The sequence below is a fragment of the Arachis hypogaea genome, chromosome 10 (assembly GCF_003086295.3).
Source record: "Arachis hypogaea cultivar Tifrunner chromosome 10, arahy.Tifrunner.gnm2.J5K5, whole genome shotgun sequence".
NCBI classification, from domain to species: Eukaryota; Viridiplantae; Streptophyta; class Magnoliopsida; order Fabales; family Fabaceae; genus Arachis; species Arachis hypogaea.
Window position 1 is genome coordinate 30,579,068 of NC_092045.1, and position 17,313 is coordinate 30,596,380.

A 17,313-nucleotide genomic window follows, 5' to 3' on the forward strand; every position below is an offset into this window, starting at 1 on the left:
CTAAAATCAATCTTTGCTTATCATCCGTATATTCTTATTCTTACTCTTATTGTTATACATCATGACGCAGTCATCCAGCCGCAGAAGACGCTGCTGCCCTGTTGATGATGGCACGGATAGCAACCTATGTTCCTAAAACAGATCCAGGGATGCCATCATTCAGCCTTGGATTGACTGATTTAAGCCAGGAGAGGGCGTCAACGCAGGAGACAGAAAGGGAAAAATCTCCAGAAACTGCAAGTATGCTAGAACAATTAGACAGTTTGGTCCAAAAATTAGCAAGCAGTGCGGCGAAGGGAAAAGACGAAAGTCCACAAATTCAGAGGGAGACTGGGGGAGAAAGTTCTGCAAAGTTTGAAACTCCTGGGGGAATAAATCGAATTCCAGATGATATGAAACAAAAGTGCTACATCTGGGGGCCGAGACTGAAGGAAGACGCAAATGGCGATACTAACGAGTATGAGGAGATTTGCACTCTGATTGGCTAAGGAGAATACATTTTGATGAGAATGCACCTTGCATCCCTCCAGGCAAAAAGTGATATAGAATCTCAGGTAATTTTAAACTAACATTAATGTTTTTACACCAAAGTCAACTGCAATGTTTATTAATTTAAAATTGATTTCGGCATATATTTCTAGATTGTATCTGCCATCTGCCTCATCCTAAACCAGAAAAATGAAAAGAGGTTTCAGGAACAAATATACTGACTCCCCCCCGATATTGTGGTAAGTGTTACTTCTACGAACTTTGGGTGTATTTTTTGTATTGATTTGGGTGTATTTTTTAGGTTCGATTGGGTGTAAGTTGTGTATTTTCAGTATTTCATTTCTTGTTTCGCAATTCTTGCAGAGCATGGCATTTTCGGATCACCCAAGGGGGAAATTCATATCCCCGAAAACGAAAAAGGAATTCAGGGTGGAAGCCTACCCGAGTTTCATTCACTTCATAGATAGAAAAAAATTAAGTTCGCATCCATATGTAAGTTTTCGTTTGCTAAATTTGTTAGTACGCTTATTTACTTATATGCCAAATAAAATAACACACTGTTGAAATGTGGCAATCCTTCAGATTTTTGCTCCTGTTTGCCACTCGTGGCATTGGTGGTTATGGCTGATAAATACAACAAAGCGAAAATGTCAAATACTTGACCCGCTACACAAAAAAGCTCCAAGCGATGAGAGAAAGGACATTAATAAATTCACTGTAAGTTGCCTCTGTCTTCTTTACTTTAATAGATAGGTCTATTTCGAAGGTTGTGTTGGGTGTATATTCCATATTCAGTTGGGTGTATCCTGTGCATTCATTCGGGTGTATTACTGATTTGTTTTGGTATTTAAGGGATATGTATTTTCAAGATTGATAACATATGCCGGCGGGAAACCTCTGGAGAAAGGCGAGAAGGAGAAGGAAATTAAAGCATCATATGTTAAAATATCAGGCCAAAAAACAAGGTATAGATTTGTGACTCTGAACATTAAACTTTCCTAAATGAGATTTATAATTTATTTTCTTCGTTTTCAGCTATGACTGCGCTATCTACGTTATGAAGTGGCTTGAGTTAATTGAGCCGGAAAACATCAAAAAGGGGAAGTATGAATGGGATAATTGGCCACAGGTAACTGTCTTTAGAACTATATAACTCTGTATTACTTTACTGAATTAATATTGCTGTTTAAACAGAATATACTTTTTAATTGTAGGAGGAGGTGGACCACTATAGAGTGGAGTATGCTTCCCGGATACTATTCAGTGAGATGAATAAACAGAGAGATCGGACAATTAGAGAGAGTAGTGTTGTAAGGCTGTCGAAGCCATCCTCTGCATTATTGAGTCCGTTTTGTCAGATTAATTCTGCTGATATAGAAACTGGGTAATCCAACTGCTGGGTAGTTTGTAAATTAAACAAATGATGTAAATATTTGCCAATTATCAACAACTTCTATTCCATGTATATTTTTTCCCATAGTTAAACTATCTGTGCTGGTAAACTGTCTGTGATGTATTCAAAAACTGTATTACAGGTGGTAAACGCAAATTATAAACGCAAATTATAAACTGTTACACCCAACGCAAGTCTAATAATACACCCAAGATTGCATAAAATATACACCCAACTGTTTGCGCTGTATTCAAAATGTATGAATTACATGTACTAAAATATGAAGAAAAACATCAAATGAAATATACACCCATAACCTGCGAATTTTTATAGCTTTTGTTCTATATGTATCTATATATGTGTCTATATGTAAATTGTGAATTAACAAAAATACACCCAAAAGAAATAGTGCTTTTACACCCATATACTATAAAACTATACACCCAACGAGTTATCCCCTGCTGCTGGTACCCTGAGCTGATAATTCATAACGTGCCCTTGATATTGGTTGGAATTTGAATGCGCCACTGATGCAGCATCAAACACATTTATCTAAATATAACACTCACACATTAGCTAAACTATTAACGAGAAAAATAAACTCAATTGCCACAAATTTAAAGAACATTTCCTTGTAACTCGCTTAAAACTTTCGTCTTCTTCTTCTTTGTGGCATTTGCAATCTGTTTCTCCAGCTTTGAACCTAGCCTGTTTTTTGGACGTCCTCTTGTTCGAATCCTTGGCGGGCTTTGAAGCTCGTTAACGGATTCCAAGTTGGCGTCTTCATGGGATAAAGAAGATCTCCCCTTCCTTTTGGCTTTTAATGCTTCCATCTCGGCCATGACGTTATCGTACGCACGGTGTAGAATTGCAGTCAGCTCCTCTGATTCAGAGGCAAATTCGCAAATATTTTGCGAACGAAAAACCAATTGGTCGAACCTCTTGCTTCTTGGCTCCATTAGTGGCTCGTCGTGGCTACTTTTGATGTGTGTGTGTCGCCTCTTTACCTTCTTACTCCATCGTTCCAGTATATATTTAGGAGACACTTGGCTTACTTGTTCGAAGCTTAACACGCTTAGTGCGTGACGGCACAGTATCCCTCTCGACTTGAATAATAAGCATTGGCATTTTACCTCGGCTACAACTGAGTCGTAGGTAACTACGAACTTGTTGAATATTGAGCTGGAAACTTGTTCTCCGACTTCGTATATTGAATAGCCTAGAGCGGAATTCTTTAATCTGGTGATGCAAGTCGCCTTTCCTCTGAATTGCGCTTGGACTTCCCTAAACTTTGCATGAGTGTATGCATCTTGAAACTGAGCTTCAATGGAGGATTTGGTTGCACACGGTATGACCATATGAAAATCTGCAGCATCTGATTCTCTCTCAGCTTGCTCCCTGCTTCCGAGGCAATTATCGTATTGCTTGACGAACTGAATAAGCGAGCTGTTCCGGGTGATGTACTTGTTAAAAAATGAATGCATGCTCTCACTCCTTTGTGTGCTTCTCATCCCTGCCCAGAAGTGGTGATCCAGATAGATAGGAACCCATATGTGACGGTCTTCATACAGATCTGCATAATACACCCAAACACAGACTGTAAAATACACCCGAGAGAACATACAATTTACACCTCTGCTGCAGATTTTAAAAACACATTACCTGAAAGCCACTTGTTGTCCGCAAGACCAAAATTCAGCAGAAAATCGTTCCAATTCCTATCGAATGAGTCTTTGCTATGAGAGTTCCAAACAACATGGCTCATTTCTTGTTCGATATCGGCATGTCCCTTGTACCCGTTTAATTTGCTTGGAATCTTCTTCATGATGTGTCAAATACACCAGCGGTGAACTGTTGTTGGCATACAAGCCTCTAAAGCCCTTTTCATTGATGCGCACTGATCGGTGAGAAACCCTTTCGGAGCGTTTCCTCCCATGCAACGAAGCCAGCATTGAAATAACCATTTGAATGATTCAATTTCTTCGTTCTTCATCAAAGAGCATCCGAGAAGTGTTGACTGACCGTGGTCCAGAATGCAAAATTACCATGGTCCAGAATGCAAAATTATTAGGTACACCCCAACAAATGCTTCGAATACACCCAATGAGACAGCCAATATACACCTGTGCTGCGGGATTCGTAAAAATAAATTAATTTAGCATCATAAACAGGGACTATTTGTTACCTGTTTGTATTGTAGGTGGTGTCGAATGAAATGACGTCTCCGAAATACTCAAAGGCGGCTCTGCTTCTTGCATCGGCCCAAAAAGCCAACTTAATCGATTGATCCTCCTCGAGTTCGAGCTCAAAAAAGAAATTCGGATTCTTCTCTTTCATTCTTACGAAATATTTCCCGAATTCCTTTGCATCTTCTTGTTCGGAAACATTCCGCACTTCCCTGGTAATGTAATTCCTCACGTCCTTTTCGATAAAATTTAACTCGCGGTGACCCCCGGCAGCGGCAACAAATGATTGGTAGGTTTTGCTTGGTCTGATACCGGCCTCCTCGTTATTCTCTATCGTACGACGAATGGACATGCTTAGTTCCCTGTGCTGTTTGAGCATCTCTGCTTTGCTTGGACAGCAGGGGTGTGAATGATCCAGCACAACCTTTGAAATGATCCAAGCACCGACATCCTTCAATGTGTGTATATAAATTCTTGCAGGACAGTTTAAACCGGCTGTCAGATTGGTCTTCTCGGTCGGAGATATTTTAGATCTCCATTTTCCCTCTCTGCTACATGTAATCAGTTGATTCTTAATCTCGTTTCCCTTCCTATTTGTGCACCGAACTCTTGTAGAGAAACCTGCAGCCTTGGCGTAGTTCCTGTAAAATTTTCCGGCATCTTCAAGGGTGGTAAAGGTCATTCCGACCTTCGGAACAAGCTCGTCATCAACAACCGAGAGAGGCTGCACAATACACCGTGTCAGAACTATGAATACACCCATATATATCATTCAAATACACCCAATCATGTCTAATATGATACACCCGAACCGCAACAACTCAACTACAGAATGACCTTTAAAGCCATAAACTGTAAATACTCAGGCTGCAGAATACACCATGTCAAACACTAAAAACACACCCAATCATCTCTGATATAATACACCTGAACAACAACAACTCAATTAAAATAACAAAAAACCAGTAAAGTGTAGATACACCCACACTTCTAGCTAAAATACACCCAAAGAAGAATTGATCTACACCCGAGCGTCTGCTATAAATTCCAGGTAATTAATCACAACTAATACATTGAATGGACAGATTCATGTTAACGTGTTACTTTCACAGTCAATGTTCGGCAATTTTCAACTACACAATGCTATACAAATTACTGAAAGAAAAATCATACTAATCTTATGTAAATCAAACCTCAGAAAATTCGTTAAATTCAAATTCATAATCCACTTCGCCTGGATTCAGTTGACAATCAGAGGTTGAATGATCCATTATCTTCAAAACGAGTTCAAACTTTGATTTCAGAAAACAACAAATCAAAATAGAAAACGAAGGTCGAGTTGCAGAGAGAGAAAAAGGTAACGTAAACGAAGAACAGACCAATGAGAAAAGGACAGGAAAAGAACGATGGAGAAGGAGGGAAGACGCGTGAGAAGAAGAACAACCAAATCTCAAAATATCAAAAACGAAGAAGGAAACAAATATTTTAAATTTGGTAGTTAGATATACGCAGGATGTTATATAGCGCGTGTAATCAATGTACGTGGAGCAGCGCGTATTTGTTTAATGAACTTGTAAAGCATACAAGCCCTAATAGCTTGTATGCAGAGCTTTTCCGTTTAAATTATAACTTATTAGCATAAAATATCAATTAATTGCACATATAATAAATAGCAATTTTACGTATTATAAAACAATTTATTCATATGTCAATTGATATCATTATGTATGTATCACAATATAATTTGTTTATATATTACTGACCATTAAAATTTTAGAGATAAATTTAAAATTGAGAAAAAAAATTCAAGTAACACTTTTAAGACTTAATTTAACATTAGGAGGCCACTTACATAAAGACACAAAAAATGTCTTTTTTTAAAGACATTCATACGTGGCATAATATGATTGGACATTTTTATTAAACCGGTTAATAAGCTATTTTCTAATAATTCAAAATAAAATCGGTTTATTAGAGAAAAATAATAAACCTAATTGTTCGTATTATAATTATTAGATTCGGTTTGTTCCGATCAATTTACACAATATAAACCGAATTATATTTAAATTTTTTATAAAAAGACAAATATATCCTTAATTTTTTATTTTACAAACATCTAAATCTCTAATAATTTAAAAATACAATTAAATTCCTATTAAAAAAATTCTAACCCTAATCCCTTATCCTGCCCAAGCCCAAATTCAAGCCTAAGGGTGAAATGGTGAAGTAATTTGCAGCCTCCTGGGATTCTCCCAAACTCACTCGATCATGCTCAAACCTGGAAAGAAGGGATGTTCTCGGTAATACAATTCATCAATTTTCCAGATTCAAAGTTGCAATCTTTCGAGAATTTACAGGAACTTACAGCAGGTAAAGTGGCTGCTAATCTTGAAAGCCCCAGGTCTGTGATGACTCACTGCAGTGCTGATAGAGTTATGTTGAGAAGGCATTCCTCAAGCCAAGTTCTTCCTTATGGAAGTAAGAGACTTTGGTGCAAGATGTTTCTCTGGAGCCATAGGAACATACATAGACCTATTTCAAGCAAATCAACACAGGTGAATCCTGGTGTGGCTGTAACGCACAATCCATACGGGTACTCTTCCGACACCCTTGAACCGAAGCACAAGCAGTCACCAGGAAATGTGGAATGGTAAGTAGTATTGTATTCCATTCATTACGATTAATCACACGAAACCTTACCAGTTACCAATTACGAACGTGAGTGTGATTCAGAAGAGAGACGAGAGGATATTTCGGTTGAGTAAGAACAAGGCTTCTTCGAAATCTGCAGCTGATACAAGATTTGAGTTCTGATTCTCTCATTTTAAGGCTCTTCAGGTAATTTAATTTAATTTTTATTTTTCCCTTATTCTTCCATTTACGTTGATAAATGCTAATGCAATAGTGTGTGAAGTAGAGTTCTGTTTTTGTTTTTTTTTTCACGTTAGCTTAATACGCTTAGTATGTTCGTAATTGTTGATTCGCGGTGATGAACTGATTATGCGTTTGGTGCGGAATTTGCAATGCAAGCCTCAGAATCTTAGATCCTACTATTGTAATTTGGAAACAGCGAAAACTAGTGCTTTATTTGTTGAATTTTATCAAAGAAGAGGAAATTTATTATGTGAAGAAGTTTAGTATTTTGGAAATGGATGATAATTAATTAAGGTGAACTAAAGTGAAGTTGTTCTGTTTAGCTATAATATAGAATCCTTGAGAATGACAAGAGAATGACGGCGTGAGAGAGTTCCTAGCAGAAATTTCAAGCCTTAGAAGATTGAAGTAGAAAAACTTGGTTGCTCTGAGAGGATGGTGCAAGAAAGACATGGAAAATTTCTTGTTAGTTTATGAATACATGGATAATGGGAGTTTGGATAAGAGAGTGTTTTGTGATGAGAGCATGATGCTGAACTGTGAAGAGAGAATAAGAAATATCAAAGGTGTGGCCTTTGCTGTGTTGTATTTGCATGAAGGTTGGGAAGAACAAGTTCTGCATAGGGACATCAAAGCCAGCAATGTGTTACTTGATAAGGATATGAATGGAAAGCTTGGAGACTTTGGATTAGCAAGAATGCATAGCCATGGCCAAGTTGCTAGCACAACAAAGTTGGTTGGAACAGTTGGTTACATGGCTCCAGAAGTGATCAAGACCGGACAAGCCTCGACTCGCACGGATGTGTACATGTTTGGAATCTTGATTTTAGAGGTCATGTGTGGAAGGAGGCCTATGGAAGAAGGTAAGCCACCTCTTGTGGAGTTTGTGTGGGGACTAATGGTTAAAGGGGAACTAATGAATGCACTTGATGAGAGGTTAAGTGCTAAAGGAGACTTCAATCTGCAACAAGTTGAGAAGGTTCTTCAGTTGGGATTGTTGTGTGCATACCCTGAACCAAAATCAAGACCAAACATGAGACAAGTTGTGAGTATTTTAGAAGGGAACAATGAGGGAGGAGAAGAATCAGAGAATGAGAATGCGGATACTTGTTTGCTTCTAAAGTTGAAATCTGGGGATATTTTTTCTGGGTATTCTAATTATTTTAGCTATTCAACACACCCAACATTTGAAGATATTCGCCAGTCTAATACTTCTTCAATGTCTCTTACTTGGTCTAAATCTGTAGTTGAGGGTAGATGAATCTTTTCCCATCAACGCAATTATGGAGATGATGTGTTTAGGTGATGAATTTTTTGATCCATTTTATCACATTATATGATTGATGTAAATAATGTATCAGAGCATAAATGAATTGATGAACATATGATTGTGATCTAGTAATTCTTTTTAAACTCCTTGATTATATTATTGAGGACATTTTCATAGAAGAAATCCAGCTGTCAATTTTTTTCATATTACATGATGAGGAATGAAAGCCTTTCTTTGGTTAACGTAAAGAAGCAAAATAAGCACAATGTTTTATTTATTTATTTATTTATTTTTATGATGTCTTAAGATTGCTGTTAGGTAAAAATTTTTGCTTAGTCTGGACCTAATAAGCTAAAGAAAAGAAAGATACACATTACATAACCAAGAAAAAGAAAACGTGATCATTCATCATTCATTCAACTTGAGATTTGTCAACAAACTACTCATATATAAACCTTAGACAAGTATTATATCAATTTCTAGTTTTTCTATGGTCTTCATTGTATTTTGTTTTCTCTTGAATGACAATACGTAAATTAATTAGTTTTTTTTAAAAAAAAAGTCTTATTATCTACTCCATGTCAAATGGTTTAAATATCAGAAGGCCACATTCCATAATATTGAATGACTACAGTGACATGTTAAAAGTAAGCAAAGATGATTTATCTTTAAGTTCTAAAGTAATTGTAATCAAGGGGGAAAATGTCTAAATCACCAAAATTATACTTTTTTATCCAAATTTTGCTGCTAAAAAAGTTGTATGTTGATTTTAGAATTGTTTTCAATAGTAATTCAGTGGGCGGGAAAATAAAGGAAATAGATGGTTCTGTTAATAATAACAAATGCTGATTCTCTTGTTTGTAGGTACCCAAGGGATGGGAAGCTCTTTGTTAATGTTGTTTCGGTAGAAAGTGGTAAAGATATTGCAAAGTCAAGCAAGGTGCTGGTGCAAAATGGGAGTTGTCAGTGGTCAGATAAACACATTGAAATTATAAACACATAATATAGTCATAAAAAGTTAATTACAATTAAAGACTTTGTTGGCATTATCCATTGAAGCTGTACTCTCTCATTTTTTACAATGAAGCAAAGCTACAGATTTGTACTTGATTGATTCTCCTATACATATCTCTAAATGTATTTACACAGCATGACTCAAAACCAAGACGAAACAAAGCCTCCTTCTAAGCAATGGGTTTGTCAAAAAGCTTAACATCCATGTTCACATTCTAATACTTCTTTCCTCCTATTTGCTACCATAAACCAGGTTCATGAGCCCAAAAAGCATCTGAATCCGGACAAAAGAGAGAAAAATCGTGGATTTCTCTATTTGCTATGTGCCAATTGACAAAGCGAGCTTGTATCGACTTGAACAGAAAAAGGATGACCGGAAAAAGACAGCATTTATCATCTTCCCTGCAAGATCATATCCAAACTTGAAAACAAGGACCAACATAAAATATACTAGAAGCAAAGCAAAAAGCCCATCTAAAAGCAGTTTCTCAAAGGAATAAATAAATGGAGTTATTAAAATTTTTCTTTTTTCATCACAAAGACAGTGTTTTATCTGTGATAACTCAAAACTCCAGGAACAAAAAATTATGAGGGGCATCCAGCAGTTATTGGCAAGTGGTGGGCTACTGGAAAGAAATAGATAGAAGCTACAAACCCAAATTACCTAAAGTGGATGGGACCTTGGAAATTTGGCATCTCAAGTATTGCTCTATGTTAAAATGTCTATAGTGGACAAATGAAGATGGCACCAATTTACTCAGACCATGCTTACATCAGTACTGTCATAAGCTTACATCTTAGGATTATGCTTTATCTATTAGAACACGTTGTTCATTGGAACCTATATAAATTTTGAAATACCATCCTTCTTTTCCAGAACAAAAAATAAAGCATACTCAAAGTTGTTGGCTATTTTCATTTTTTTTAGTAGATAACATTTTCTCGGTGAGGGTTCTTTACTTGTAGAAAACAACAAATTAAATGCACACAAATTGAGGATTCACCCAAAATTCAAGAATTATGAACATAGAAATCCTATAGGTGTGACAAAACAAAACAAAATCAATGTGCTAATGAATTGTAAGTTGAACAAGCATCAAAATATAGCCAAAAGTGCCTCATCCAAGAACAGTGTGCCTAACATTTTTGCAATTTAATCTTTATAGTAGATACAACACATAAATAAAATGCAAAACATTACATAGGCATTCAATCAAGCATGTGGTGTGCAATGCAGAAATTCAGCATAATCAAGCAATTTTCAGTGGAATTAAATCCATAATAGCCATAATCCAACACTTGCAACTTAACAAAGATCTACTAAACTAATCCTAACCAATCTTAACCGCTTAAATCCACTAACAACATGCAAATTCTAACTAACTAACTAATTAAAGAAAATAGACTAGAAAGCAGAGCAAAGAGAGAACCTGAGGTAATGACTAGGGTTCTTGAAGCAGAGAAACGGGAAAAGAATGCAGTGATGACTAGGAGCGTGACCCTTTGACCGAGCCCCTGTCTCGACAGGGCAAGCGCCGGCGCCTCCTGGAAGAGAGTGTCCTCACTGCCACTGAGGAAGGCGTGTATCAGCCAAGAGCAAAGAGACTAGGGCTGCCTATGAGGCATGCTGAGTGTCATTCAACAGCATCTTGGCCGGCAGCCTCTCAGCATTGTTAGCGGCGCGGCTGATGAGATTCTTGCAGTGCTCAAGAATGATGCTGTTAAGAATCCGGATAAGAAGAAGGAAATTGTGAAGCTTTTGAATCCTATTCCTAATCAAGTGTTTGAGAGGCTGTATTTGAAATAGTGTTAAATAAAATATAAGTCAACTATTTAGGTTCTGAAAAAAGATTGGGTTTTTGGCGTGGTAACCTAGCTAGCTAGATGTGATACGAGGGAGAAGACACTCCAAAGTTGAAATTTCCGGAAATTAAAAGGCGATTTTGACTAAAATTTTAATTTTTGGCGCAAAGTAAACGAGCTGCTTTAAAATAATTATATATAACAAATTTTAAAAGTAAAATTTTATCTAAAAGATAGATATTTAAAAAATTATATTTAATATTAATTTTATAATATTTAAATTAAATTATGTTTTTAAATTTTTGTTATATAATAATCTTAAAAGATAAATATTTAATAAAATCGACATTTGAAATTAAATATTTCTTTTATATTAATAGATAAGATGGATAAAATAAAATAATTGTCTCGAATTATTTAAAGAAGAGCCACAAATCTAAAAAGTTACGTTGAATATTTATTTTTTTTTAATATTTAATATACCTTAATCTTACGAAAAAATATAATTTTTTTAATTTACGTGATTTTTTATTAATTTTTACCATAAATATGATTAAATCTAACAAAAAAATGAAAGGATAAATTCGACGCGAAAAATACAGTTCTTCAAAATGACAAAAAATAACGTTCTTCAGCCAGTTTCGTTTGGTGTATGAGAGGCAAATAGACAGAAGGACTAAATTGTCTTCTGTTTATTAAAGTCAGGGACTTTTTGTATTTAAATTTTGTTAGAGATGTATTTGTCAAAAATTTAATAAGTCAGGGACTTATCTGTCTTTTTTCCTTTGATTCTTTAGGCTAAGAACAAATAATTAGGTATAATTGTGGTATAACTAGTATAATTTAGTGAAGTGTAACTAGTATTAAATTAGAACAGTTTTCTGGAGATTAAACTAATATAATCCTAATATTAGAATTTAGTTATTTAAATAATACTTATGGTATTGAATTCTAGACTTTAGATATTTATACATTAGCATTGTGTTTGTAATTACAAACAGTAAAAATACCCTGACTAGACTGAATGTACAAAAATCACTCAAATTCAGACCATCTTCTTGACTACGATAGGAAACTAACAATTGTAATATGTTTATAGAAAAATAAATAAAAAAAGAAGCTAAGGATATATTTGTGTACTTACACAAAAATATTACTAGTTATAAAAAATAAGGATAAAAAATTCAAGATATTATAAATAGTTATAATAATATATTATTTTACATAATATTAATAGTATATTGTAAAGATAATTTCATTTAAGTAAAAAGGTTTTTGGAAGAAAAAAATATTAATAGTATATTAATACTTACAAAAAAAAATTGTTACACCAACTATTAATCTAAGTAGCAGAAAAAAATTAATATTTTTAATTTATTATTTTTTTTACTTAATGTTATTAGTTAGCCTACTTATGATACAATATTATAGTGTTAAATAAATTTAGATAATATTCTTTTATCAAGAACAAGTCTAAAATAAAATATTAATGATTTCAAGTAAAAGTTTATCAAAAAGATAGATATTTAAAAAATTATATTTAATATTAATTTTACAATATTTAAATTAAATTATGCTTTTAAATCTTCGTTATATAATAAATTTTAAAGATAAATATTTAATAAAATCAACATTTGAAATTAAATATTTCTTTTATATTAATAGATAAGATGGATAAAATAAAATAATTGTCTCGAATTATTTAAAGAAGAGCCACAGACTTCTAAGTTACCTTCAATATAGTTACGTTCAATATTTGTTTTTTTTAATATTTAATATACCTTAATCTTACGAGAAAGAATATGATTTTGTTATTTTATGTGATTTTTTATTAATTTTGACCATAAATATGATTAAATCTAATAAAAAATACAAAAGGATAAATTCGAAACAAAAAATAACGTTCTTCAAAATAACAAAAAATATAAGTGTTATCTAGCGTATATGTATTCTATCGAATTTTGTTTGGTTTTACTTAAGGTTATGATCTTTGGGATGGATTCCGAACTGTAATTTGAACTCATTTATTAATGTGAACTTAAAAAAAATGCCCGTAAATATGATTAAATCTAACAAAAAATGAAAGGATAAATTGAAAACAAAAAAATAACATTCTTCAAAATAACAAAAAATATGAGTGTTATCTAGCGTATATGTATAATCGTAAGCTCCAATGATTTTATTATACAAAATTTGCAAAGTTGCTAACTTTTCTATAGAGATGTTTTCGGTAAAAAAATTTTAACTAACTATCATAAAATAATTGCAATAATATTTATATTAATAGAAAAAAAATATTCGTTAATAATACAATTATTTGAATTTATAATTTAAAAACAAATAATTTATCAAATTATGTATAATTTAAAAAAGGTATAATAGTAATAAATGAGAATATTTACTTTTTTTCTAATATTATAATCATATACTCCAAGAATAATGCAAAGACAAATTTTTTATTTTTTAATCATTCACTAAAAAAATAAAAAGGAGTAAATTTTCATACATTTTCTACTTATAAGAATAAACAATTTGAAAAAATGATAGTTTGAATTTAAATTTAAATTTGAATATCAAATAAAAAAATTAAATATCTTAATTATTTGTTACAATATCTTAACAAAAAATTGGATTTAATTTGAAAATTAGATATCTTTTCGCATTTATTAGGATATCCTTATTTCCAAAAAAAAAAGATTTTTCGTTATCTTTGTTAGTTATCTCTATAAATAACAGTGTTTATCGTGATCTTTTAAATCTAACACTTTTTAGTAATTTTTTTAGTCTAATAAAAATACTGAAATTTATTTGGCTTAAGCAGCTCTCACTGGATGCCTTTGTAACTTATAAGGAAGAATTAGACATGGACTTATCCGCCTTGGATGAGAAGGTAATCCATTTTCTGGGCTACAATACTCGAATATGCATTACTTTCTTGGCATACTCTATTTAACATGTCTTTAATTATCTTTTGTGATGTTTATAGTGGTTGTATTGTAACCTTAGTATACAAGTAACGTGTCTTATTGTATGGCATCTTGTAGCTTGGAAAGGGTGTTGCCGAGGCACTGTCGACGATGATTCGCGAAGCTGTTGTGCAAGGGATAACAGCAGTTCTCCCAGAAATTGTGAAAACGGTTGGTTCTTCACCAAAAAGTGGGAGTGACGGTGCAAAGCTTTCAATTACTACTCCAATTGTTAAATCGTCGTCGGACACCTTGAAACGCAGAAAGCTTTCAAATACTCCTGTTACTCCACTGTCAGACCCTTTGAAAGAAATACTTGATGCCAATCCCTCAATGTATTTGGGTGACGAACCAGTCACAAAGAAGAGTACTTGGAGGTGCAAGGGAAAAAAGCGTGGATTACCGGTCAACGCAGTTAAGGTTTTATCTTTTTATTTTTAAATAACAACCATTAAATACCATTTAGGGGTGAAGAACTTTTTAGTATTCTCACATATTGCTATATTAATGTTAAGTCATTAAATACAATCTCTTCCTCAACTTATCTCCTTTTCATTAGACATGATGTCTAGCTTCATTGTTGAGTATTTTAGGCTCGTGAGTACCGATTTTTTCTTTGGTCATCAAATTGTGCCTGTTAGTGACATTAGAAGGTTGATTAGAACCCTAGTTAATATTAGGGAGCTAAATTTTATTTGCTGATATTTATAATAATTTTATTGATGTCGTGTCATTTGAGATGATATTATTGACAAATAAGTAACAGCGTCTAAAATAATTATCATATTTTTTGGAGTTGCAGAAAGAATTGCAATTTGCGAAAAAGTATCCTCCGGGGTCTCCATGGATTTACTACGACAACCACGATCCAAATATGGACGGGGATGACATGCCACGTGTGAGTACTTACCTATTTGAAAACCGTTAGTCTATGAAAAATTTTTCATTTATAATACGCAAAAAAAATATTTGGCCGATTTTGTGTGTACACTTTGAGTATATAGACATAGTCAAACTTTTTAAAACATACAAAAGATTAAACAAATGACATGTAAAGATAGTTGGTAATAAAAAAAGATTGAACTTATAAATTATTTATATTATTTTATAATTGTATTTTTTTTACTTTTTGTTGATCAAAATAAATGAGTACTAAACTTTTTTTTTGTTGCTATTTTTTTAGTGTTTGGACCTTTTATTTCGGCCAACTAAAGAGATGAAATTTTTTAATAAAGAATTGGCCATTGCTGCCTACATATTTGGAAACAATATGGATCCAGAGTAAGTAAAATTAACTTATTTTTAATTAATATTTAATTTGTCATATAATTTTTTTATAATCTACTATACCACTATAGTATAATATTCTAATTTTATGAATTTAGGAAAGTGCTTGTTCCAAACGATCATTGTAGTGGCACACGCAAAACTCTTCTGACTATAATGCCCGGCAAGCCAATAATTGGTGATGTAAGAATTAGTTTTGTAACATTTATTTATTTATTATCCTTGTAAAAATATTAAATTTGAATTGGTGCAGAATAACTCTGATTTTTTGTACTCCATAGGTCCTTACCTTAGTTTGTTCGATGCTCACCAAAGAATATTTTGGGCCAAAGGATACAAATATGCTAACCAATGGTTTCTGCCACCGACATTTTCTGTAAGTCCCTTGGCATATCGAAATTTAGTCTTCAAATTTAATATATCTTCCCAGGTAGACTAGAAATTAACATAATAAGATTCCTAACTTAGTTTAATATTCATGGCAGCAAATTGTGTTAAGCCCGAAACAGAATTGTGTTCGCACAATGAAATACATCAAGGATAACTTCATGGGAGACCTTGCCACTTTACATCAAGTTCGTTAATTTTATTGAACTTTCAATTAATTCATATAATAATATTTCATGACTGTTTTTAGTTAAGGTTATTTCCGGATGTTGTTGTAGATTTTTGTGCCAATTCACCTCAATAGCCATTGGTTTCTCATAGTGGTTGATTTACTTAACGAGGTCGTGAAATATCTGGACTCTTTCAAAAAGGGCACATTGGTGACAGAGCGTATGAGTGCCATTAACACTTTGTTAAATTACCTAGAGGAATTTTGTCCGAAAAGAATTTTGGTGAAACACCTTCCTTTAGAAACATTCAATTTTCAAAGTATAAAGTCAGAGAACCAGATGTCCCGCAACAATCTGCCGAATCGTACGTTTAAATTTACCATTTATCAAAGTAAAAATTTAATTTTCTGGCGGTTTGTTATTTTGTTATTTTTCTTTTGTTAATATGTGCATTGAATTGTGGCAAAGGAATAATTGTGGTATTTGGGTCGCTCAATGGATGCAACTCACTCGCTATTGGAGCCTCGGTAATAAGACATGGGTAAGAAAATAACATTATTAATGAAGTTATGTTTATTCCATTTTGTAATATCATTGTTATTGTCTGTTAGGTTATTTCTGATTACACAAGGATGCGTCTAGCTGTGGATTTGGTGAATGACGAAAATAACTCAAAGCGGGATATCATAGAGAAGCTTGCTGTCACTGACTGGAATAAAAAGATACAGCAGTCTGTCATGCAAACTTAAGACGTTAAAAATTTTTTTATTAGAAATTATGGATTGAATTAGGCTATTTATTTTTCTTTAAAATACAAGCTAACTTTATATCTTGCACTTATTTCTTTGACTTTTTAAATATATGGATTTTTTATTATTTATAATGATTTATATCTTGCACTTAGGATTTTTTTAATTCTTGTTATTATCTTGAAAATTTGGTGCGTGAGATGATATTTATAGTGTATAATCTACGATTCATGGAATAGTTCACTTTAGTATGTTAGTGACATTTACCTGAACACAGAGCAACCAAAGTGTATACATCTCATTATTGGCGGATTCATTGATAAAAGTAAAATAATATATATCAAAATAATGTGGTATAACTTGGCTAATATAAGGTGATATTTTAGATAAAAAATAATAAAATACACACACAAAAAAACATTGGTTAACGTCAAAGCAGTAGCTGCGATATGGTTTGAACTCAACCCCGCTGCTTGAGTTTCCTACTAAGATCAATGCTCAATGTATCTATCAGGCAGAGTCATGGCTCGCTACTGCACCAGCACAAACATGCCGATTGGTACTGGATATATATATATATATATATATATATATATATAATTAAGTAAGAAATTTTTGTTGAAATTTTCTTGTACTCAGCCATAGAAAAGCATATTGACAATATGAACCATGTGTATAGTTACCATAAAACCCTAAAATTGATGCCAAACTAACCTACACTTGCA

General features: G+C 33.2%; 1 protein-coding gene across 1 annotated transcript; it reads left to right on the forward strand.

Moving 5' to 3' along the window:
- Positions 1 to 7,283: 7,283 nt before the first annotated feature.
- Positions 7,284 to 8,340, forward strand: LOC112715501 (L-type lectin-domain containing receptor kinase VII.1-like). Its single transcript, XM_025767279.3, has one exon. The coding sequence runs from the start codon at positions 7,394 to 7,396 to the stop codon at positions 8,201 to 8,203; it is 810 nt and encodes a 269-aa protein (XP_025623064.1). The 5' UTR covers positions 7,284 to 7,393; the 3' UTR covers positions 8,204 to 8,340.
- The last annotated feature ends 8,973 nt before the right edge of the window (positions 8,341 to 17,313 follow it).